The 27,174-nt window shown below is 37.5% G+C and overlaps 1 protein-coding gene across 1 annotated transcript in view; it reads left to right on the top strand.

Moving 5' to 3' along the window:
* Window positions 1-27,174, top strand: part of LOC122806524 (phospholipid scramblase 1-like) — a 194,500-nt gene that overhangs the window by 78,705 nt on the left and 88,621 nt on the right. Inside the window, exon 4 of the mRNA XM_044077025.1 lies at window positions 10,253-10,473. Within this exon, the coding sequence (XP_043932960.1) occupies window positions 10,253-10,473 (221 nt within the window). The remainder of the gene's footprint in view (window positions 1-10,252; window positions 10,474-27,174) is intronic.

Raw genomic sequence — 27,174 nt, 5'->3', positions numbered from 1 at the left:
CATAGCTTTAAGTATTTTTGGGAGGTCAATAGTGGGGAGATGGTAGTATATATTTAAGTCATTGGCAAAGGCCAAGTATATAAGATTTGTATTGTGGATTCTGGGAATATGATGAAAGTTTTTTTGTGAAATAAACAGAAGGAGGGGTTCTAGATAAAGATTAAATAGGTATGGCAAAAGAAGAAATCCTTGTCTTGTACCATTGTATAAGAGTATAGGGTTAGTTATAAGTTTGTTTACCTGTATAGTGGTAGAAGCTTTCTGATACAGAACCTGGATCATTTTAATAAATTCTTGAGGAAAACCATATAAAGGCAGTATATTAAAGAGAAAGTGTAAGTTTACTCTATCAAAAGCTTTGGTTGCATCTACTGTAAGGGCATATCTGGGGCATTTATCACTATTAAGTAGTCTTATAATGGTATCTAAGAGGAGGGTGTTGTCACTTGTTTGTCTGTTTGTCATAAAGCCCATTTGTTGTTGGGAAATAATAGAGGGGAGTATATTCTTAAATCTATTTGCTATAACATGGGCTAATATCTTAAGATCAGTGTTTATGAGAGCTATTGGTCTATAATTTGCTGGATCTGTTGGGTCAGAATGCGGTTTAGGAATCAACACTGTCTTGGAGTTATTTAAGTATTTGTCTGTTATACCATATTGTATTATATAGTTGAAAACTTTTAATAAAACTTTGGAGATAGGTTTCATGAATAACTTATAAAAATCAGATGTGTATCCATCAGGCCCAGGGAATTTACCTAGTTTTAGTTTATTTATTGCAGCTTTTATCTCGTTTAATTGTAACTGTGATTTTAAGAGTTTCCTTTGATCTTCTGTAATTTGTGGAAAGTGTATATTATGTATAAAATCCTCAAATCTGTCTGTAGATGGTGATAAGGGTATATTGTATAATTTCTTATAAATATCTTCAAAAGCGTCCACTATATCTTGGTCTTTATATTTCACCTGTCCTTCATATTTTATTTCTTTGATCCTAGGAAGTCCACTTTTTATGTTAATTAGTCTAGCTAGGAATGTTGATGGTGTTTGAGCCCATTCTGAGTATTGATATATTGACCTTAATTCTAAGAAGGAGATATTTTCTAAATAGTGTTTGTATAATTGTTTTTGCCAATCAATTATTTTTTCCTCAAGTTCTTTAAAATATTTTTCCTGAAGTTCTAGTTCAGCAGTGTTTATTTGATACTCTAGTTCATTCTTAAGATTGTTATATATATTTTTTGAACCATGCAGATTTTTGAATAATAATAGCCCTGATGACTGCCTTGGTAGCCGCCCATTGTATGTCATATGGAATTTGAGTGGATATAAAATCATTTTGGAGTTGGGTTAGGACATTCTGAATTTCTTGTGTTGTTTCTTGGTTTTGTATAGTTTTAGGATTTAACGTCCAGGTATTGAGATAGGAAATATTTTGTTTATGGGTTTGAAAGTTTATTAAAAGTCTAATTTTGGAATGATCTGAAAGAGTTCTAGGTGATACAGCATAATTTAATTTGTTAGAAAGGAAAGCAAGGGAAATTAGAAAAGAATCTATCCTGGACAAAAGTTTTATGAGTGGCTGAAAAGAAAGTGAATCTTGATATTGTTTTATCATACTGAAATTTAACATAGGGGTCAACTAGTTCAAATGTATTTTGTAATTCTTCAAGTGCTGTAGTGGTAGATTGTGAATGTCTGTTTTTATTATGCGATCTATCCTTATCTAGATTTAGTAAAGCATTCCAGTCCCCACCTACAATAAACAGATGATTTGGGTATTTGACTAATATATTAAATATTTCATAAATGAAGAGCTGTTGATTTGAGCAGGGGCTATATATATATATATTAAGAAAGAGTAATGGTTTGTTCAAAGTATGATATTCAGTAGTAAATAATACCCATCTTCCCTTTGAGTCAGCTTCATAGGAAGTAATCTCTCCTTGGAAGGATTTGCTTACTATAATGGCCACTCCCCTGGACAAAAACCTATAATTTGCAGCAACTATTCTTTTAACCCATTTTCTTTTCCTTTCCCTAACCCAAAGTTGGTCATCTAAGTGAGTTTCTTGCAAGAAAGTTATGTCAGCCTTAGTTTGGTATGTGAGGTGCATGATTACATTTCTTTTCTTTTTATCCCTTTAACATTCCAAGAGTCTATGGTTATCATTTTTTATTAATATTGTTGAAGTTTCTCATTAGTTGATACTCAAAAATACAGTTATAAACTTTGTCTGTTAGTGTATTTATCTTAAGAATAAATGTTGTGACTTCTCTACTCCCAAACTCTAAACAGGTGCCTAACCACCCATCCCTCTGTATTAGTAAATGTGCATTGAATTAAGAAACTAAAAGAGACTATTATTTTTAGCAACAAGGAGTACATATTTATCAGAGGGATGTCAATAATACCCATACTGTTCCAAATGTGAACAGTCATCAGCTAACAGACTGTACCCATCCCGCTCCTTTTGTTATTTATGTACTGTATATTCATTTTCAGACGTCTTAAAATAGTATGCTAATTGTACCCTTAGATATTATACAGAGAGAAAGAGAAAAGTAGATTTTAGAAAAAGTTTTGTAGTAACAGCAACATATTATAATTCTTAACATTTCAAGAGTTATTAAAGAGTTTACAAAACAACATTTTCAAAAAACAAGTGCAATATATGAACATTTAAAGAAGGCAGCACTTTAAAATTCAACAACATTTGCATTATTCTTGCTAACAGCAACTAACTGTGGTTCTTTAGAATGTATTGGAAACTTCATTTAACACTGCACTGGCAAAAGCCATATAAGCACATCATTGTGAACTCATATATTAATAATTAACCAGTGCCATCTACTGGACAAACAGAGAGAAAAAAAAAGAGAAATGTTTTTGTACCTTGCTCATAGACACATTTAAAAGTAACTCAATGGTTATGCAAGTAGAATAATGATTATACATTTTAAACATTTAAAGAAGGCAGCACTTTAAAATTCAACAACATTTGCATTATTTTTGCTAACAACTAACTGTGGTTCTTTAAAATGTATTGGAAACTTTATTTAACACTGCACTGGCAAAAGCCATACACGCACATAATTGTGAACTCATATATTATTAATTATTATACCATGACCCCCCCAAAATGTGCACGCTGATTGGCCAGCGTGCCCGTTGTAAATCGAGTTATACTAATGGAAAAAGGTCTGGTCGCCCGGACTTTTTTCCATTAGTATAACTCGTTTTTTTTAAAACACTGTCTCGCTATGTTAAATGGGTTTAACATAGCGAGACAGCTTTAAAATAAGCAACGGTGATCTCCGTTGCTTATTTTAAAGCTGTCTCGCTATGTTAAACCCATTTAACATAGCGAGACAGTGTTTTAAAAAAAAGCAACGGAGAAAGCAAGATCTCCGTTGCTTTTTTTAGAGTCTCGCTATGTTAAATGAGTTTAACATAGCGAGACAGTTTTAAAATAAGCAACGGAGATGTCCGTTGCTTATTTTAAAACTGTCTCACTATGTTAAACTCATTTAACATAGCGAGACACTAAAAAAAAGCAACGGAGATCTTGCTTTCTCAGTTGCTTTTGCTCAACTCTGATGTACTGCGCGGCGCAGTACATCAGAACTGCCGCGGATGCCAGACATCTGCGGAAGGGCAGTAAACAGGCATTATACTATGCCATTATTTAAGAAAATTAATAGTTTCTTTTCTTAAATAATGTCATGGTATAATAGCAATAACCCACTTCTGGGTGTGGGTAATGCTAAATTTACCCACGGTTTTCTTTGTTTGGTTCCTCGGGCTTCGGGACCAAACCACGCCAACCGTGGTAATTTAGCATTACCACCAGCGTCAGTTATTGCTATAACCAGTGCCATCTACAGGACAAACAGGGAGAAAAAAAAAGAGAAATGTTTTTGTACCTTGCTCATAGACACACTTAAAAGCAACTCAATGATTATGCCAGTAGAATAATGATTATACATTTTAACTGAAACTACTAATGTCTAGTATTTACACTACTTAAACTATTATATCAAAGGTTATATCCCATTATTTTAAATGTAGTTTAACACTCCTTTTTTGTAAGCTGTAAATGCAATTTAAAGTCATTTCTCTATGCAGTCAGTGTTAGGTAGCTTTCCAGCTTTTAAATGTAGAAGGCAGTTATTAAAAGACAGTACCTTAAGTATTACAGTGTAACAAAAATGTTTTCTTTACAGGCAGGTAAGTAAAGTTATTTAGAATACATTCCACATCCTTTTGCTTGAAGTTTCCCATAAGAGTGGTATATTCTTCTGTCCTGTAGTTCTTTGGAGCTGTAGCACTCGTTTAGCCTTCCAAATGTTGATTTTGGATATGAAAAGAGTTGTCTCAGGCAAAATTTACTTTGAAGAGACCCAGAAAGGTGGATTTTGCCTGGTCAGGTGTTTCCAAGGATATTTTTTCTTCTTTGTAATAAAATGTTAAAGTTGCAGGATATTTTATTTGGAAACAAATCTTATTTTCAATGAGATAAGTGCAGTATTTACTGAGTTTCTTTCAATTTTGTTTAATTTCTAAAGGAAGATCTTGAGTAATCGTAATTTTATGTGCTCTCCATGTAATATTCTTTTTAACTTTATAAGCTGACAGTATCTGTTGAACATGTGCTGAATTAAGCAGTCTGATGTAGATTTGTCTTGGAAGATCACTTGTTTGTGTACGCTTTATAGCTCTGTGGGCTCTTTCAATCACTATCTCATCCAGGAGATCTTTATTAGTCAGAACAGAGCTTAGTATTTATTTTATTATTGGAATAAGTTGTGGATTATCAAAGCTCTCTGGAATACCTCTTATGATAAAATTATTTCTCCGGCTTCTAGCTTTCAAGTCTAGCATTTTTTGATGTAATTCTTTAATTGTAGTGTCATTGGTTTGTGCTTTTTGTTGCAGTTCATCTATTTTAGTTCATTGTCCATAACTTTAGCTTCATTTTGTTCTAGCCTAAGCACAATTTGGTCCAGAGTAGAGCCAAATGTAGTTAGCTTATGAGAGAAACCCTGCACTTCTGTTTGTAAAGGTTGTAAAGCAGTTTTCAGATCCTCCAGTGTTAAAGATTTTTCCTGTTTTAATCTTTGACACATTTTACCAACTTCTTGTTGTTGCTTGTTAATTTTATGCCTTTTAGAAGTGTTTTCTTTCTCAGGAGTAGTAATTGCAGACAGTTTGGTTTTTGTGATTACAGTTTCCATCCAATCTGGCTGATTCTCCATTAATCTTGTATAGTTAGATTCCTAGTAGTAGTACAGAATTTTAAATGATAAGTCTTGTTATGAAAGTTGTTTTTCTTCTTACTTTCCTCTTATTAGGCCTGTTGGTCTTGAATAATCCACACCATGTGGTTCAGGGCTCTGTTTCCAACAAGTAATTATTTTTCCTTCAGAATGAGAGAATTTTTGAAAAATAAAGATTAAACAAGTAAGTACTCATATTTCTGCTTTAATCCATTGATGTTTGGTATACTTTTCCCAAGTGATGTGCTGGTTTGAAGTCAGATTATAATATAGGAATGCAGGAGCTGCACTGTCAGTGTGTTTGCAGGCTGTCAACCATTTTGGAATCCCATACAGCTATTACTATTAAAAAAGTTCACATTAAACTTGGCTCACTCTATAGAGTCAAATCTTTCCTAACTCACCATGCCAGACTTTCCACAACCAGATCCCATTTGCTATCCACCCTCCTTTATTGCTCTCAAATCTCCACCAACCTGCTTAAGACTGACTTAAATAACCTTAAAATTTGCTATAATAAAATAGCCAAGTTTGGCACTAACCAACCTCACAAATCCCACCACTGTTCTGTGCTCCACCAACTTAACTAGCTCGAACTTCCCAACCTTCTAACTCTTAACCAACTTACTGCTGCATGCAATATCATCCACAAACCTAATCACTGCCCTGCTCTTTCTAACTTAGTTGAACCAAATTCCAACCCCAGACCTCTAAGATAATCAGATAAATGTCTCTTAAAAGTGAAAAAGTCCAACAACTACTATGGTGACTGTGTCTAGTGAAATAAAATATCCAGTTCCTGGAACCTACTCCCTCAAGCATATGCTTAATACTTCTGATAATCACAATCCTCTATCCACCCATGCTAACCCTTCCAACCTGGTAGGCCTCCATACTAACATTACTTTAGTCCCATTCTGGTACTTCATAGTTGTTGTACTAACTGTCATGTGATATCTTACTTTGTATTATATTTTATGCCTACCTGTACTTCCTACCTTATCTCTTTCCCTTAAAAAAAAAACAATGTGTATTGCTAATTTGTTTTTATACCATGTTTTTATCATGCTATACTCCCAGAATATGCAACTTTCACTATCAGTATTGTAACTTGTTTTTATATTTGTATATTTTATATTTTTTTCCACTGTTATATGTTTCCATTGCTGTTGTTTCTTTGTCTACTTCTTGTCTTGGAGCTTTTCTCCCTGGGTCTCTGTTAAAAATGGGCCCCTAGCCCAGTGAGACATTACCCAGTTAACAAATATAAATAAATAATAAATAAAAAAAATAAACTACCTAACAGAATGAACCAGATACTAATGAAGAAAAGTGTTTTGGGGACTGTTGATGGATTTTTTTAGTACAATATCCTAGCAGAGTCAACCAGATACTAGGGAGGCAATGTGTTTTGGGGACTGTTGATGGATTTTTTTTTAATAAAATATCCTGCCAGGGTTAAGCAGATACTAAAGAGACAGTGTGCTTTGGAGGCTGCTTGACTGTGAGTGTCTTTTTTCCTAATAAAATATCCTGGCAGGAGTCAAACAGATACTAGGTACGCAGTGTGTTTTGGGCTGCTTGTGGATGAAATGTTCTTTTAACCTAATATCTTTTTTTCAGGGTCACTCAAGATAGATTAGGAAGGTGTATGGATATTTTGTTGTTGAAACTTTGACCTTGCATGACTAAAGTGTGTGTAGGTGAACTATGTGATGCGAAAGAAATATAGTAATTTAACCATTATCTTCTCTTTTCATTATTTTAAACCTTGTAGGCTCAAAGCAGATACTGTGGGTAGGCAATTGGGCTGAAGGGTTATGCCTAGTATGTGTGAATGAAATGACTGACCTTACTGTTGTACTTCTGATTTGCTTTGCAAGAGTAACATGCATCTGAGTGAAATAAGATCAACCACATGCTCTGAACTCTGGCTATTGTTTATGTGAAAAAACATCCTTTTTCTGTCTTTTAACCTCAGAAGATTAAGTCAGATACTGTGGGTGAGGTGGGCAATAGGGACGGGGGTCATGTGTAAATGAAACAACTGACCCATCTGTTTAATGTTGTTGTAATTCTGGCTTTGCAAGACAATAATAATTGTCTGTACTTTCAAATGAATGTAATCTAAGTATCAAATGTATGACTCATTCTTAATGTATAGCCCCATAGCTATTCTCTCTCCACTCTCCAAAATACTAGAGAGATGCATACACTCTCAGGTCTCAGACTACCTCCTTACTAACAACCTCCTTTCCAGTACTCAGCATGGTTTCCGACCAAACCATAGCACCACCACTGCCTTACTCTCCTTTACTAACACTATCCTTCAGCATAAAAACAATGGCTATCTCTCTTCTGCTACTTTCCTAGACCTATCTAAAGCAGTTGACATGGTCCCACACAAACAACTTATCTCTGTCCTCAATAACCTATCCTTCTCACAATCAGTCACCAACTGGTTTCAGAGTTACCTGTCTGACCGCCAACAATCCATTGTATGGCAGAATGACATATCTCCCCAACTACCTGTCTCCATAGGGGTTCCCCAAGGATCCATCCTTGGACCCCTACTCTTCTCTGTTTACACCAATAATCTAGCCTCTGCTGCCAAACATGGCACACTCATCCAATACTCGACCATCATCTGCTCAGCCCAGTCCCTACCCAAACTGCAAAAATTCACACAGGAAGCCTTTTCCTCTGTTGAAACATGGTTATCTGATGCCCAATTAATACTCAACCCAAACAAAACTAAACTACTCATCTTCCAACCCACCAAACATACTCAAAACAACTCTCACTTTAACATCACAGCAAACGACAACACCACTATATACCAACTGAACACACCAAATTGCTAGGAGTGGAAATAGACAATAAACTAAAAGTTGACATTCACATATCCATGACCAAAAAAAAGTCCACAAAAAACTAGGAGCATTATACAGAAATAAACAATTTCTCACCAAAGCAGCAAAGATTTCAATAGCAAATTCCCACCTTATCTCCACCCTACTTTATGCCTCTCCAGTATATACCAACCTAAGGCAATGTGATCTAAACAAGCTAGAGACCTGCTACAACAAAATCACCAAATTCACCACAGGGGCATCCTACCGTAGTCACCACTGTCTCTCTCTTGCTGAACTGGGCTGGCTTGAACTCCCTCACCTCCTTCAGTGGTATCAACTCTCACTCGCCCACAAACTAGTAAACCATCCATTAAATGTCCCATCCCTCCAGAATCTACTCCAACCCTATCGCACCACCAGACCACTAAGATCCAGCAACAAAAATCACTTGCAGATCACTAAAGCCAATAACTCTGCTGGTGAAGCACTATTCTCTTGTGTCATAGCCAAATTATGGAACTCACTCCCACCCACAATTACCTCCGTACCATCATGCACCAACTTCAAAACTTTATTAAAAGCGCACCTAAAAATATGCTGGCTATGCCCTTGCAACTTCCACTCTTAATATCATCCACCCCATCCGACTACTACCTTTCTTTCCACTCCACTAACTACCTTGATTATAGCAAGCTCAGATGCTCATAAGCCTAGTACTTATTATACAGCAGGAACTTCTCATTGTTACATTTGTTAATGCCTGTTATGTACTTCACAGATAAAGATTCTAGTTGTCTACTGATGTACTATGTTCTTCATCTGTAAATATGTTGTAAGTAATTTCTATGTTAAATTGTTAATCGCTATGTAATCTAATGTAACTACTGTCTGTTTATTTTACTGTGGAGCTTTTCTCCCCGGGCCTCTGCTGAAAATGGACCCACGTCCAGTCGGACACTCCCAGTCAACAAATTTAAATAAATAAATAAATAAATAAATGTTATTTCATATCTGTTGGTGTATATACTAAATGTCTGTTTAAAAATGTTTGTAATATGTTAGAGCTTTTCTACCTGGACATATGCTGAAAAGGGCGTTTTGAATAAAGACAGTTGGACAAACCTGGGTAAACTAAGTAAAATAAAATGAAATTTTTATTTGTCTAAGGTGAGCTGGCACACATAAGTTGTGACTAATGTTTCTGTCAACTAAATAAAATTAATGCAAGTTTGCAACCTGTTACTACTATTTTTACTTTAATCCTGGCAGGGTCAAAGCAGATACTTTTGATTGGTAATGGGGGGGTTGTTTGTGAATGAAATGGGTTGACTGGCCCTGCTGTTTACTGTTATAATTCTGGTTTTGGAAAATTAATGTGTATTTTGGCAAAGTCAACTGTCATACTGGCACATTAGGTGTTGGAGTGACCTTGAATTGTGAATAATAAATGAAGAGTGCAGTGGGATTTTCAAATCTCCTTACTTTTCACTTGGCATTGTACAGCATGCAGATTACCTGATATAGTACAATGTATGTTTACTACATCATGTGGACCCATAATAGTTTCATGCAGTAAAGGCCAACCACTTTTTTACTGTTTAGAGATGTTTAGGTTTTGTGCTGTTATAGCATAACCTAAACACCTCATTAGCTCTGAAATGCGATTTAGTCTAGTATTTGGTAGACTATTCAGCATGTGCAATAGTGAATGAGCAGTTATTTTATGTAAAATTGTAAGCATGATCGATGTTATTCACATTGTAGCATAGCCCCACCCCATGAAGTTAGCCCCACCCCATTCAGGTGTCTCCTGCAGCCGCCTGTTGATTTGAAGTCACCAGACTCCACTGTTGTGTGGTATAAGTGATAATGTTTTGTGAGACAGTGAGAGGATGAAATCTACTATGAACAATTACAGTCTATTTAAAAACAGAAAACTAGCAAAGTTTGTTATCAGAAATATTGAGTAATATGGTTCCAAACAGAATCAAAGAACCGTTAGTCATAACAATGCTGAGCTATTCAGGCATGAGCTTCTTGTGTTACTAAAACTTTATAAACAAATGATGAGGAGGTATACGATGCCAGCCAATATTATGTTTAAATTGCTTCAGTTTACGCCGGGGTCAGAGTCAACAAAAAGTTTGATATCTGCAACAGCTCAAGACAGAGATTTCTCTATGCCGAAGAACAGACTGATGGTTTCACACGGAACTTCCTTGTTTCATTGCATCACTTTAACATGAAGATCTCAGATAACACCAACCAAGAAATCATTCACTTATTCCGGCCTTTGAGGTGTCAGAGTTGCTGTTGCCCTTGCTGTATGCAAAAGGTAGGTGGATTTATGTGCAAACTTTAATTTTTATGTGTAAGTTTTAATTTTTATGTATTCTGAAAAGAATCTGTTCAGCTTCTAATATTACATTCCTGATTTCTTAGCTGAGAAAGAAATGTACTTTCTGTGTGGCTTTGAATCTGCTTCTCTGTACATATGGGATAAACTGAGGCATAAGAATATCACCGGCAAAAGTGAGATGGTATAGACATATATAATCGACCAGCTCTGTCAGTGAGCAAATGGTAATATATTTCACAGCTGTGTTCTTGCCAGACAAGATTTCCATTATGGAAGTTGATTAAAGTGACTTTATAATCATTTCCCTACCAAAGCGAGCCTAATTTTTTTAACACCCCTTAATCTACAAGAAACATTTTAGAATTACTTTTGATGCTAGAATTGTTGTTGTATGTAGTCTAGTCTCTGTTCCATTTAAAGTAGTATCCACACTACCGAGCTGTCTTAAATTAAATGCGATCTTGATCAACACAAATTCATCATTTTTGAAATATAAAGTTGTCCTACCTGAATACATTAAAATGACTGCATAGTGAAGGTTCTTTGTTGATGAAATAATTATATCTTTAGTGTAAATCTCTCAGGTGATACAATAATTATTTGCCCTCAAATACTGCTCTCCCAATAACACCAACAGGCACAATAATGCCATTGTGACCAGTTTATTTGCATGTCAAAGTACATTTCCACATCTGAACAATCCATACTATAACCACAATATAAGCTTATTAACAAGTATTGGTAACCAACAAGAGAAATCTCAACATGCTGGACAGCTCTGTGTCAGGTAGTATACCATACCACACACTCCAGTCAACCTGTCCCTCCAAGCCAAATGGCAAATCAAAGTGACCCCTTGGCTAGGCATGACCAATAGTACTGCTCAATGTTGTAAAATGCTCACTCATTCCATGATTCATACTGACAAACTGGCCCAGGAAAGAAATGGGAGAAGGCTGCCCCATGATATCCCCACATGAGGAAGAAGCGGGAGAGGGAGAGTTCCCCACCACTGTGCCAGTGTAATGGTACAACTCTTTTCCAGCTAATTATATACCGACCTTGGGCAAGGGAAGGTGTAATGGTCCTTCTACATTCACAGTCAGGGGGAACTATTTATCTACTCACAAATGATATTTGCCCCAAATACGACTTCCCCAATAACATCAGCACACTATAATGCCTTTGCAACCAGTTTATTTGCATGTCAAATTATATTTCCACATTTGAACCATTAGTTCAATAACCACAAAATAAACTTATACATAGTTATTGGTAACCAACAACTGAGATTTCAGCATGCTGGGCAGCTCCATGACTGGTAGTGTGCCATACCATCCTCTCTAATCAGCTTGTTCAGGCCACCAACCAAATGTCATATCCAAAATGCCCCCTCCACTAAGTATGACCATTACTACAGCACAGCATTATAAACCACTCACTCATCATGTCATGTATACTGACAAACTGGCCAAGGAAAGAAAGAGAAGAATGAAATGGAGAAAAGTCATCCCTCAACTTTCTACCAGTCTGCACACAGTGCAGTCTATTTCCTCAGTTTTCCATAGTAAACACTTCCGAGAGTACTTCAACAATACACAGCCTGGGCACCTTTCAACTCTTGATGAGGTACAGATCACATCTCACCATGCATACAAAAGCCTGACTACTATGTAGAAATCAATTGCACCAAGCTATTCCTGGAATGCTTGAACCGTAGAGCCAACAAGTTTACTATATATGTTCAAACATTTCTCTCATATGTTGCTGTAGTTGTTTTTTTTTTTTCTTTCTTTTTTTGAACTGTTTGATATGTTTCATTTTATGCCACCATTTTTTAGATTACACAGTGAAACATGTCAAGTTTTTTGAACCAGGGTGAAAATGTAAATTATTAAATTAACCAAAATCACATAAACAAATCCCCTCTGTACAAACAAATTGCATTCCGATCCAAAAATTCACAATGTCCAAAATAGAACCTCCCAAATGGGGCTGTCCTGGCTATTCTGTTAATTATAAACATCAGTGTTGTCTCTAATACAGCTAGTTTCTATGCCCTGCTCCCTTTTAACCTCAAGACTATGGATGACCATGCCATCAATGTATTAGGAATTTGCAATTGCACTGTTGCAAGGTCTCCGTAAAAACAATGGACAGCATTTGCTGTTTCAGAGCCACCTGATATGATTTGCCGCCAGGGGAATAAATAAAATCTTTGCCTGGCCTTCCTACTGAATAATACCACTCAGTTCTGAAAAGAGCTGTTCCCAGTAAATTACCAGGAAAGCCAGATCGAGACTAGAATTATACCATTTGGTCATGCCATATGTTGCTAGGGCAATGAGGACACAGCCTACAATTCCAATGTGACTGTAACGTGTAATTGAAATGTGTAAATTTTGACAGAGAGGGAAATCAGACTACCTAAAGAGTACATTTTTAATGTAGGCCAAAATGCTCTGGAGGACATCTACTCATACTTTTGATAACTTACAGATTTCACCTCCTAAGCAAAGTCCTAGGCTCCTTCTATACATATGAGTAGTAAGAACAAGCTATGGTCAGTATCCCTTGCACCATAACATTCTGTGAATCAAATAATCTAAATCCTTTGGAGATGAAAGTAGTCCCAAGGGAAACTTAAAACACCAAGTCCTCTAATGAAGCTCATGACACACAGTCTGCATAGGGTAATCCCCCCCCCCCCCATGAACCTTTTTGCTCCAATCCCATTGATTGTTCTTGGCCCTGGACATAGAAATTAAAATTAGAGCATACATCAGCAGTATATCTGTCCCATAAAAAAAAAAAACAATAACTTACTGACCCTGAAAACTCTTTAATAAAGCCAGTTTAAAAGGTATCCATGCCACATATCTATGGTAGTCACAAAGTACAGTGTGGGTTCCCTACACTATAATGCATAACAAGGCCCTGCAGGTGAGCCATCTGATATTCCTGGGTTTGTCCCTCACCCTTGAAAACTTTCCAGTAACCCACAGCTAATACAAGGCATGAGTGATGTGGAAAGCCTGGCAACTTGGTCATCAAGCTGAGGACTAATATCTGGATTTAAATTCCTAGCTGTTTCATTTAATATGCATCTAGATATTATGTAGTAAGTAACAGGAAAGAGACTGATTCAGTCTTGGTGTTGAAAAAACACTGCCAGAGATCCACAAGGTTCAAAAGGTCAACCCCCCCCCAAGATTTTTAGTGCTTGTTGCCCAAACGTTACTTAGTAATTCCTATGTTACTCTTCATTGATCATCCAATGGTCAGGTGGAATGGTGTTGAGAGTCTCCTGTGCCTCCAGAGCCCAGCTGTAAAATCTGGATATCAGTAATCAAGAAAGACTAATAGTGCCCTGGGATATGTTTGGTAGAAAATGATATACTGGTTTGAAGATTGTGTGTAACTAGCAACTTCAACAACAATTGCAGCCATTGCAATCTGGATGCCTTCTTCATTACCAACAAAATGGCTTCCTTGTTACAGAAGTGGTCCTTCCAAATTACTGCCACAACCTAGCTAACCATCAACTTCAAGAAGGTGACATGTTCCTTATGCTATGCTATCCAAGATTTTGACCAGGACACCAAAAACCTATAAGCTTTAAAGTAAGCTCCCCATATCTAGGTGCATGTTAAATGACTCAGCCAGGAATTTAGATCCAGTTCTCAGCCCTCAGCTTGATGACCGAGTTGTCAGGCTTTCCACTTCACTTGACACTCACATAAAACATGGTAAAAAATAGATGTAGAAGAGCTCTAAGATATTTTTTACATTTTATTTGTGATTTCTTATGAGTTTTATATTTGTTATTAAAGTTTGCATCTGATTTTAGTTGTATACCATCCTCTCCATGGTCGCAGCATTTGATTTTACATTTGTTTTATTTTGTATCTTAATCAAGCTGCATTTAACAGTTTCCAGTGGGTTTTGCCATAATATGAAAAACAAAGTAAGGTTGTTTCATTCCCTAAATTTGTGTACTCTGCATTTAGAACCATCACTAGTATCAATGCATCAATCAGTAGTAAGAGGATATGTGGTTAATGTGAAGGAAGTAAACATTTTACTCTAAACAGATGATTCACTCATATGTTTCAAAACCTGAAGATATATGCCACCAGTTTAGACAACAAAATTAGTCAGTTCATTGGATATAAAATAAATTTAGGCAAAACCAGAATAATCTCAGTTAACTGTATCCCCTCACCTCACTTGAAGTGAGAGTACGCTTACTTGTGGAAATTGTCATATATTAAGTATTTAGAGGTCTTTTCTGGATCTACTTTGAGAATATCTGCAGCCAAGATGCTTATGGAAAAAGATGGATGGAGATAGCTGAACATGGAAAATGATCATACTGTAGTTGAACCAGAGAGTGCAAGTTAAATATATGTCATCAACATCATCATCATCATCAATTCCCCCTTTTCCCATTTTCTACATGGGGTGTCATATTAATTGTTGCCATCTCTCTTGATTCATTGCCAAACTCCTGCCTTCTTCAACACTCATGCCTGACTGTTGCAGATCTTCTCTCACATAATCCATCCACCTCTTTGCTGGATGGCCTTGTTACTTCTTGCCTTCTTTCCATCTGTCCAAGATCTTCTTCACCAGATTGTCTTCTTTTTGCACATGTCACAAAACCACTGTAATCTGTTCTCTTTGATCTTTTCTTCAATTGAACCTACTTTGGCTTCTGCTTTCATGTCCTTATTTCTTCATCTGTCTCACAGAGTACATCCTACCACCCATCTCAGGCACTTCATTTCCATCATGTCTAGCTTCCTCATCTCATCTGCCTTTACTGCCCAGGTTTCTGTACCGTACAGTAGTACTGGTTGCACTACTGTTTTGTACACCTTCTTTTAAGCTTTTTTGGTATTCTTCTGTCATAGACTATACCCGGTACTCTATGCCATTTGGCTGCAGCCCCTCTGATTCTAGCTTTGACCTCTTCATTCAGACTTCCCTTCTCCTCAACCACTCCTTCCAGATACTTGAAGCTGTTAACCTGTTCCACTGTCTTCCCTCTTTCTCAATTCTCAGCTTATTCAGATTTCCCTAGTTTGCTGCCATTACCACTGTCTTATCTGTACTTAGTTTCATCCCATATGCCTTCCGTTTTGTATTCCATTTCCCTGTCCCTTGCTGAAGTTTTTGCTCAAAGTATGCCTGTAATGTCACATTGTTTGCAACTTTATTGATCTGTCCTCTCTGGCCTGTTTGCTAATGTAATCCATCACCAGTATGCACAGCAGTGGGCTCAGAGCTGAACCCTGATGCACACCCACCCCCAATGAGAACCATCTGTGAGACCGAACTCTGTTCACACTTGAGTCATTGGATCTTTGTATATAGCCTGCACTAATTCTATCAGTGTTTTTGGGACTTTAAACCACCACAGGACTGTGCAAATCAGCTTTCTTGGGACCTTGTCATGTGCTTTCTCCAAGTCTAGGAATACCCAATTTAACTCTTTCCTCATCTCTATCTTCTTCTCAACTATCTGTCCCACTGCAAACATTGGGTCAGTTATGCTGCATCCTGATCCAAATCCAAACTGTCCATCTCCCATCTTACTTTCTAATACTTTGCATATGCATTTATCAATCACCATCTCCACAGCCTTCATGCAGTGCGACAGGAGTTTGATACCTCTGTACTGCCCACAGTTGTAGATGTCCCCTTTATTCTTGCACACTGGCAGAAGTATGCTTATTTTCCAGTTGTCTGAATACACCTTTGTCTCCACAATGCTATGAGTACCCTCAGGAGTCATTTTTCCCCATCTCAACCAGCATCTTTATCATATCTCCTGTGACCTCATCTGAATCTGCTACTTTCCTCGATTCATTTCCCTTAGTGCTGCTCTTATTTCTTCTAGGGTGGGCTCCCCTTCTTCTTGCATCATAGGCTGTGTCTAGGGCAGTACAGATTCTGTGGAGCATTCTTTATTCAGAAGCTGCCGGAAGTACTCCTTTCATCTGCCTTTGATGTCCTGTGGAATGGTGAGCAGGCTGTTGCTGGCATCCTTTATGAAGGGTGTCTGACTATATTCTTTATCTTTCTGTCTTTGCCTCTCAAGCTGATATAGTTTCTTTATGCCACCTATTGAGTCACTTTCCAGAAGTTGATAGAGTGCCTCTGATGCCATGTTTTTTGCTATTACAATGCCTATCCTAGCTTCTTTGTTAGCCAACCAGATTCCTTCCTAGCCTGGTCCAGCTTTTTCTATCTCCCACTTTTTCCTGAATTTCTTCTTTCTTTGATGACTTCCTGGACTTCTGCATTCCACCACCAGCTTTCCTTATGTAGCTTATTTCCATAAGTGGCTCAGCCACATATCTGTTCTGTAGTCCTCACACATGCTGTTTTGCTGCGCTGCCATTGTTCTTCAACTCCACCTATTTCTTCCTCTTCTTGGGGTGCACTGTTGTACTTTCTGTCCAGTCAACTTCCAGATCTTCAGCCTGATCTCTACTGACCTTAGAGCATTCTCTGACCACTTCTTGCAGCTGATTGTGGCAACCAGTACTTTATGCTGTGGGCTAGCTGTTTCACTGTGGATGACTTTACAATCGCTGATTCTACCCCACTGATTCTACCCCAGTGTCCTTTCCGTACTAGGAGGAAGTGTACCTGAATTGCATGTTGGCCACTCTTGTATGTGATCTTGTGACTGTCTCTCTGAATGTGTTGGCTACTATCAAGCCATTTACCAGACAGAAGTCTAGAATGGCCTCTCCTTCTCTATTGCTATTGCCCCATCCATGTGGACCCAGGCAGTCCTTATATCTTGTTCTGTCTGGTCTGTCCCGATATGTGCATTCAGGTCACCCATTATCAACACCAGTTCATGTCCAGCTTTATCTAGTATGTCCTGCAATTGTTGTCTGAATGTGCTCCTCTCTTCACTACTACAACCCTGCTGTGGGGCATAGGCTGAGATTATGAATGCTGTCCTATCTTTATGCAGGAGGCTGATTGCCATGAGTCAGTTACTGATTCTGATGACATCACTGACTGCCTTCTGAAGCCTCTCTGTCACAATTCCACACAATTTCTAGCCTGCTCTTCTCCTGAGTAGTAGACTCTGGATCCAAAGCCAAGTGGCTATGCTGCAGTGCCCTTCCATCTTGTCTCTTGGATACATAGGATGTCCAGACTTCTCTGTACCATCATGTCATCCACTTCCAAGATCCATCCTGTCAGTGAACCTATAGTGAGTGTAGAAATTCTTAGTTCATGTTTGACAGGTTGATTGGTTTTATGTCCAGCTTTCACTCAACAGAGCTATCCCAAGTAACCCAGGATGGGCAACTGGACACCTGCCAGCCAGTAGCTTATTGACCTAGGGCTGCTGGGCTTTATGGTGGGTACACACTGGACAATAGGGGCACATACAGCCTTCTCACCATTAGCATTGATCCCTGGAATAGGTCAGAGTAGGCTGGGTCCTCAAGACACTAATCAACGGCAAATACTCATGCCCATTTGGCAACATTAGTCAACATGACCAAATCACCTTCACCCACATTTTACACTGTCAAGTGAGTCGCCCAGCCATGGCATGCAGTCTGTGATCCACATTCTCATGTACATATATATATATATATATATATATATATATATATATATATATATATATATATATATATATACTTCAGATGATTGACTGCCACATAATGGACATTCAAATAACTGCGATGAAGCCATGGCATGCAGTCTGTGATCCACATTCTCATGTACATATATATATATATATATATATATATATACTTCAGATGATTGACTGCCACATAATGGACATTCAAATAACTGCGACGAAAATAACAAAACTTCAGAAACCTGAACGGCAGATGTTTACTAAGGTAAGTAAACAGTTGGCTGACATGCCCTGTTCTCCACTGTAGTGCAATCCTGGAGGTGGTATATATATTTAGTTAGGGAGGTGTGGGGGCACACAGGGAATATCACCCCACCTAGGTGTGTTTTACTTATCTTGGCATGTGTTTCGTTAACAGTCAGCTATATAGTTATTTACCCTGGTGAATTTTGCCATTCACGTTTCTGAAGTTTCATTATATTCTTCTCAGTTATTTGAATGTTAGTTATGTGGCAGTCAGTCATCTGAAGTAGACCCATATTTATTATTTATTTATTATTTGTTGACATTTGTTGACCAGGAAAGTCCACTGGGTCAGGAACCCATTTTCAGTGGAGGCCCAGGGAGAAAAGTTCCACAATTAATACAGTCAAATAAAAATATAGACACGACAAAAAAAATTTTAAAAGTGGAAATATGCAAAAATTAAAAAAAAAAAGTAGAATACATAAACAATATAAAACTTATCAGTATGTATCAGAACTTTTATACACTTAGATAAAGTTGGTAATATAGTACAAATCTTGAGTTGTCTCCTTTTGAGATGGCATGTAAAAAACATGGCAGTTTTTGTTGAACAGTTATAGTGGTAATAAGCTGTGCTGCTGTCAGGGTAAAAGTTAATTTGAACTATGGAACTGGGTTAGAAATAAGTAGTGAAGGTTTTATGGTGGTTTGTTTGATTTGCACTGGCATGTGACGTTATGTAGGAAGCACGTTTTTAATGCAACTTATATGTCTTTATACAGTCTATTTGGGTAATATGGGAAGGTAAGAAGTTCCATTTTTTAGCAATGCGATGGGAGAACAAGCATTGTCTAGCTCTTTTGTTGGGCTTGGTTACACTTAGTAGCAATTTGCTGGAGGATCTTAGGGTACGTGAAGGAATATATGTTTGTAGTATTGATGAGAGCGCTGGGCAGGTATTTGGTTTATAAAGTAGTTTATGGGCTAGCATTAGTTGGGTATAGCAAAGATAGTTTGGGAAATCCAACCAGTTCAGTTCAGAGATTGCTTGGCAGTGGTGTGAGCGGTTAGGCTTTCCACAGGCAAATTTAGCTATTTTATAGTAACGACTGAAGTTTATTGCTGAGGGACAAGTGAAGGTTAGTAAAGATGGCACTACCGTAAAGTAGAGCAGGGATGTGTAAGGTACTTGCATTGTATTTTGGAACTTCTGCATGTGTAAGGTACTTGCCAGTTCTGTTTTGGTGTTTTTGTCCATGTAAAGTTTATGATGATAAAGTTTGCCAAGTTTAAAGTGTGTATTCTTTATTGCATTGAGAATGTGCGTTTCAAAGGTGAGTTTGTCATCAACTGTAATGCCTAGTAGTTTGGCAGATTTTACTATTTCTATTTCAGTTCAGTCTTTAGATAAGATTTTGAGGTCTATATCTGGTGGTTTTGAAGACAGTAATAGAAGTTTTGTTTTTTTGCAATTTACTAGCAGTTGTGACTTGCTTAGCCATGATTCAATCACTGTAAATGCATTTTGAGTAACTGTGAGGAGGTCAGAGAAATTTTTTGAAGTAGAGATTATTGTCAAATCCTTGGCATATTGAATAATTTTACCTAGTTGAGAGACTTTGTGGAGGTCATTAATAAAGATTTTAAAGAGTCATGGTCCCAGCATGGAACCCTGTGGGACTCCTCTGTTTGACAGATAATCGGAATGGACGTTATGCCACTTTACAGATTATTGCCTATTGTTTAGGTATGATGTAAACCAGTTGAGGGATTTGGGGGCGCAGCCAATTTTTGTTAATTGGATCAGATGTTTAGTATGTAATACTGTGTCAAATGCCTTAGATAGATCCAATAGGATTACTGAAGTGGGATGACTTGTATCTAAGACTTTGTTGACAGTATTGGTGAATGAGAGCAGGGCTATAATAGTGCTGTGCTCTGGGCGGAAGCCTTGCTGAGTGGGAGACAGAAGATTATTATCAGTGAGGTACTTGAATAATTGTGTGTGTACACAATTCTCAAGGAGTTTGTATAGTGGGGAAAGTATGAGATGAGGAGATAGTTTGAGAGATCGTAAGAGTTTCGGTCTTTATGTAGTGGAGTAATAATAGATTTTTTCCATAGATGTGGAACGTATCCTTCTGTGAGAGAACGATTTATAAGAATACTAACTGGGTATGCAATTGCATTTGCTGCTAGTTGTAAATATTCTGGGGGAAGGTTGTCTGCGGAAAGTTTTTTTAATAGTTTACATGTGAGAGATCTGGGTACTGCTTAAATAGGAAATGAGAGACTTGTGGAAGGATTGGAATTTTTGTCAGGAACGAGTGGTACATTGTCATTTTGTATGAGATTATTAGTATTCTGGAAACATTGGTTTGGGCTTGCTGAGGAGCCTTTGATTAATTTTTGGATGGTGGTAATAAAGTGGGTATTAAAGTCATGGGAAATTTGATTAGGGGTCTTATCAGGTGCAGAACAGTGATTCTGTAGAATTCCAGGGTTGGGAAGGGTGGAAACTGACTTGCAGAACTTCTTGTATTACTAGCTTCGTGGCTCTGTTTCTTAGTTTGAAATTAATTTCGTTTTGTTGTGTTCTATCTTTATGCCAAGTTCCCCATGCCTTGTCTCTATGAAGGATGCATTGTTTTGTCAGCCATGGGGTGTGATTCACTTTTGTTCGCTCGATACGTATGGGGGCTAAACTATTAACAAGAAGAGCTTATTAAAGTAATTAACTGCCTCGTCTAGGGGGGAGAGTTTTTAGTGGGAGCCTGTTATGGGTTTTTAGAATGCTTAAGAATTTATTTTGGTCAAAGTGGGTGAGATTTCTGGATGTTTTATAGGAGTATGTCTTGAGTACATGAGAGTGTGTCCTGTGGGTGTATGCTGGGAGGTGGTCACTTAGTATATTAGGTAGGGTGCCAGAGTTTTAGTAATTGTGAGGGTAGGGAACTAATATCCAATCTGAGATAGATTCTGATCCTGTAGATAGACCATGGGTGGGAGTTTTGATAAGCTGAGTAAAGCTGTGTAAATTTATGCTGTTGGATGGGGAGTTAGATGTAAAATTTTGCCAATTAATATTTGTATCTCCTAGGATTATAGTTTTATTTGATACTTTTAGATTTATCCATGAAAGAAATTCTTCTAAAATGGGAATGTTCTGGCCTAGGGGATATAGACTACTGCAATAGTTAAGTTTTTATTGTTGTTTATTTGAAGAGTTGCTAGGAGAAATTCTAAGTTTTGAAAGGTAGGGACTTGTTTGCGTAAGAAGTGAGATTTAGGGAGTTTTGATATATTAATGCAACACTGCCACCCTTTCTGTTGAGCCTATCAGAACAAATTATGTTGTAGCCTGGAGGGAGAATTTCAGTATCTGAAATATGTGGCTTTAGCCATGTATATGTATATGCTAATGTATATGTATATATATATATATATATATATATATATATATATATATATATATATATATACACATATATATAGGGTCTATATTAAACCATCGAATGCTTAAAAAAGCGAACAGTGATTGATCGACGTTATTTGTTCGAAAGTGGAAAATATCGAAGTAGCAAAAACGCAAATTTTTTCCTAGGGAAAGAATTCGGTTGTCCGTTTCTGTTGCTTCGGTATTTTCAGTGTTATGGTGGAAAGTTACCGGTCAGATTCAGGTAAGTGTGCGATTGTGTGGATGTGAGTGTTAGGGTGATTTAGATGAGTTAGGGTTAGGGCTCGGGTTAGGTGTGTGTGTGATTGAGTGGACATGAGAGTTAGGGCGGATTTAAGTGAGTTAGGGTTAGGGAGCGAGTGAGGTGAGTGTGCAATAGTGACGGACCTTAGGGTTAGGGTTTGGGTTAAGGTAAGTGGGTAGTTAGTGGTGTGTGCATAGTTTAGTGTAGGGTTAGGTATCAGATTTTAGGTGTATGTGCGTGGATTTCTGTTTGTTTGGTGTGCCTGTGTTGTGTGTATGTGTTTTAGATCAGCGATTTTTTTCCCTGGGAAAAAAAATCGCTGATCTGACAGTTCGAGATTGTAAGCTTTTGCTTAAATTAGGCCGATCAATCAGCGTTCGCTTTTTTAAGCGTTCGATGATATAATATAGAACCTATATATATATATATATATATATATATATATATATATATATATATATATATATATATGTATATATATATATATATATATATATATATATATATATATATATACACACACACACACACACACACACACACATATATATATATATATATATATATATATATATATATAAAATAGCCTTATATATATATATATATATTTGTTGTTGTGTCTTTCGGCTTTTCCCAGTCAGGGGTCGCCACAGCGGAACTCCAGTCTGCTAATAATTGGCAGTAGATTTTTACGTGCCGAGTTGCCAGCCCTGACGCACAACTGAGAATTGAACAGGACAACGTCTTACTGTGAGGTGACAACGCTACCTCAGCACCACAACCGCAGTGTGTATATATATATATATATATATATATATATATATATATATATATTTTTTTTTATCTTGGTATTATTATTCTAGATTTTCTAGAAATTCCCCAATAAGCATTCATTGTTATACAATGATAGCTTCTAAGAGCATTAATATTGGCTTCCTTTGAAACATTACTAAACTTAAGGTTGCTTGGAATAAAAGGGTTCTGGGAAATGTTATGGTTGTTCTGTGGTTCTGTGTGTACTGGAGTCACAGCTTTTTATTGTTAAGTATATTCCATGTTCAGAGTATACTTCTCTGAAGTCACGGCAAATGTGGAAGGCCTCTAGATGGCAACGTTTGCTGATAACTGCAGCTGGGGGCAATCACTGCATCCCCCAGTGATGTTGATATCCTTCAGGAGGGTCGAGATCAGACAAATGATTGGTGCCAGAACCATAGCCTAAAGCTAAATGCAAAAAAATGCATCATCATTACCTTTGGGAAGTCAAATACACCTGCAAATTACAACGTCAAAAGCATACCCCTTAGAATATACTCAGAGGTGAGAGATCTAGGCATACAGATAGATAGACAGTAGCCTGAACTTTGACTGCCATGTGTCCACAGCGGTGAGGAAATCTTTTTATGTGTCACAACTTATAAGTAAAGGTATGGCATACATATCCAAGGAAATTATAGCCCATCTTTACTCAGCCCTCATTAGATCATACTCAGCCCTCATTAGATCAATAATTGAGTACAGTGCACCATTTGGCATGTGCTTGACTAGACACTTACAGCAGCTTGAGTGAATTGAGATGTTCCTCACAAAAAATACAGGGCGTAAACAACATGAACTATGCAGATAGACTAAAGGCCCTATCCCTTTACTGTTTCTCTAACCGCCTATTAAGGGGTGACCTATGCCTGACCTACAAGAAACTCACAAATCCAAGCCTCACGGAGTTGCTACACATCCACAAGTCAAACAGTATGGGTCACCCAATCTAGAGATCTAAACTTAGTCAGCAACTCAAAGAAAACATGCTGGAGAGACAGATATTTGTCTCAGAGGTTGGCTCTTCTTTGGAAAAGGCTTCCTATTCACATTAAGCAGAGTCCTTACCTGGCCCTTTTCATATGCAATTTGAATCAATGGATGGGGAATCACAAATTCATACCTAGGGCAGTGCCTATATCCCTTATGGATAGGGCAATCTGTAAGATACTCCATGCATAGGCACAAATCTATGCTATTCTCTTGCCACTAGGGGCTATATATTGGGTAAAATTAGGTTATATTGGCTAGGCTTGTAAGGGCCCTTAAGCTATTAGTCTAGGAATGTAGTACAGTCGGTGTCTTTTTTCAAAGCAAGACCAGAAGAACCCCATGATGAACCTATTATATTTAATTTAGGATCTAAGTTATGAAGCAATATGGAAGACATTATTGCTTTTTTATGTATTTATTTATTTTATTTATTTTACATTTGTTAACCGGGCTAGTCCAACTGGATACATGTCCATTTTCAGTGGAGGCCCGAGGAGAAAAGCTCCGCTATCTAATACATGGTAAAAAATATAAACACAATACATAAGTTATTACAAGCACAATAAGCATATTACACAATACATAGGGTATTTCAAGCACAAAAATACTCAAGACATTAAACCACAATATGAGAAAGTAAGGTAATAGGAGATATAGCTGATACAGAAATACTGGAAAGTGTAGTATGATACAGCAGAGATTAAGGAGTTTGTTTAAAAGTTATCAATAGGATGTAGAGAAGAGTATAGTTGATAGATAAGAGACAGCATTTATAGTAGAAATGAACACTGAAAAAGAAAGAAAAATAGACCTGAGAGAAGTGTAAAGGATGCAGTTTGTGTGAGGAGTTGTAAAGATCAGCTCGGGTTGTTGCATGAGCATAGCCAGTGATTGGTTAGAGAGTGTTTTAGTTTAGTTTTAAACAGTATGATGGATGTTTGGGCTATTAGGTCAGGGGGAAGTTGATTCCATATCTTACCAACTGAGTTAGAAAATATAGAGTCACCTGCTGTATTCTTTGATAGAGAAGTTTGAATCAGTGTTTTGTTAGATGAGCGAAGGTTTTTTAGGTTGTTGTAGGGTTTTATAAGGGTGGAGAGCATAGGTGTATTTTCAGGGTGGTGAAGGGCTTTTTGGGCTATGGAGAGCTGATAGTATTGAATTAGGTGGGGTAGTTCTAGCCATCCTAGGTAGCGGAGATTCTGGCAGTGATGTGTTTTATATGGGGAGGCAGTGGCAAATCTGGCAATGTTATTATAGGCTGCTGTAAGCTTATTGATATTGTATTTAGAAAGGTTAGTATATATTGGGGAAGCATATAGGAGTGTCGATATGAGATGGGTTCTAGCTATGGTAGTTCTTGCTTCAGGAGTTAGAAATGGTTTGATTCTGTAGAGAGAACCTAATTTTCTATTAGTTGCTTTTATGATTGAGTTGATATGAAAGTCAAATTTAAGTAGGTTGTCAATAGTTATGCCAAGAAGTTTGGTTGTTTGATCAGGAGAGATAAGGGTGCCATTGTTAGAGGTGAGAGAGAAGTGGATAGAGGGGGATTGGTGTGTGGGTAGGAAGAGGAGAAGTTTAGTTTTCTTAGGGTTTAGGAGGAGACAGTGATTAGAGAACCATTGCTCTATAGTGGTGAAAGTTTTTTGGGTAAGTGAGTGTAGGTCAGTTTGGGTGGTGGCTGAGCAAATGATGGTGGTATCATCAGCGTATTGGATACAAGTAGTTAGAGGGGTGACAAGATGTAGGTCATTGATAAAGATGGAAAATAGAAGAGGACCCAAGATGGAGCCCTGAGGGACTCCCAGAGTGGTGGGCAGAAGTTCGGAGAGATTAGTGTTCCATAACACTGCTTGTTTCCGATTTTGAAGATAGGAGGAAAACCAGTTTAAGGCAATGCTGTCAAGAGAAAGAGACTTTAAGCGATGTAGGAGTAGTTGGTGGTTCACCATATCAAAGGCTTTTGACAGGTCAACAAAAAATGCTGATGAGAGTAGGTTATTATTTTGTTTTTTATTAATGGAGTCAATAAAGGATAATAAGGCTGTGGTGGTGCTATGGTAGGGACGAAATCCATGTTGGTAGTTTGCGAGGAGATTATTGGTTAGGAGGTGACTAAGTAATTGTTTGTGGATACATTTCTCCATTATTTTAGCAAGAGGAGATAGCAGTGCTATGGGGCGGTAGTTGGAATATTCAAAAGAATCACCCCCTTTGAAGAGAGGGATGATGTGGGAGATTTTCCAGAGTGAAGGTATTGTACTTTCTTTTATGGTTCTATTGATGAGTATAGAGATCGGGTAGGCAATAGCTTTAGCTCCTAGCTGGAGATATTCAGCTGGTATTTTGTCGGCTGAGGGGGTAGAAGGTTTCAGTTTTTGAAGTAGGTTTAGAGTATGGGAGGTGGGTATGGGTTGTAGTTGAAATGGTGGTGGGGTACAGTTCGGGTTACCTAGTAGATCAGGGTCAGGGCTTTGTTGGTTGGCTAGTTTAAGTATTGTAGAGGTAAAGAAGTTGTTAAATGCATTTGCTGTTTGTAGGGGAGAGTCAGGGCTGGAGCCTAGAGGATTGGGAGTTTCAACTTTGCCAGGGGATAGTAGTGTGTTAATAGATCTCCAGAATTTTTGTGGTTGGTGTTGGGAGGATTGCTGTAACTGGGTATAGAAGTTTTTTTTATCTTGTATGATAGCTGATTTAGTCCTGTTTCTTATTTGTTTGAAGTTAAGGTGATCAAAGGAGTCTTTAGTGGCTCGCCATTTAGTCCAGGCTTTGTTCCTAGTAAGGATAAGTTTTTTAGTGTTGCTTGTAAGCCATTGTGCTGTCTTAGATTTTATGCATATAGAGCGCATGGGGGCATGATGATCTAGAATAGTGAGAAAGGTATGATTAAAATGATTGACAGCGTCATCTATTGGGAGGGTTTATAAAGGTAACCAGTTAACTAGGCTAAGTTCATATTGAAATTGATGGGGATTGAAATGTTTTTTGCTGCGAGATAAGCGGATAAGGGGAGGTATTGATAGTTGTGTTTTATGCCTAATAATGTAAGTTAGAGAGTGGTCACTAAGGTCATCTGGGAGGGTTCCTGTAGAATACTTTTGTTGGGGGCTATTAGTTAAGATCCAATCTAGTATGGTCTCTTTATTATTGCTTTTATTTGTTCTAGTTGTTGAATTAATGGTTTGATGGAATCCATGGAGGTTGATATGGGTAGATGGATTAAGTTGTTTGCATACGTTCCAATCGATATTAAAGTCACCTAATAATATAGTTTCTTGAGGGAGATTGATC

The sequence above is a fragment of the Protopterus annectens genome, chromosome 7.part0 (genome assembly GCF_019279795.1).
Source record: "Protopterus annectens isolate FY-2018-M chromosome 7.part0, PAN1.0, whole genome shotgun sequence".
Lineage (NCBI taxonomy): Eukaryota > Metazoa > Chordata > Ceratodontiformes > Protopteridae > Protopterus > Protopterus annectens.
This window is presented reverse-complemented; position numbering and strand designations above follow the sequence as displayed.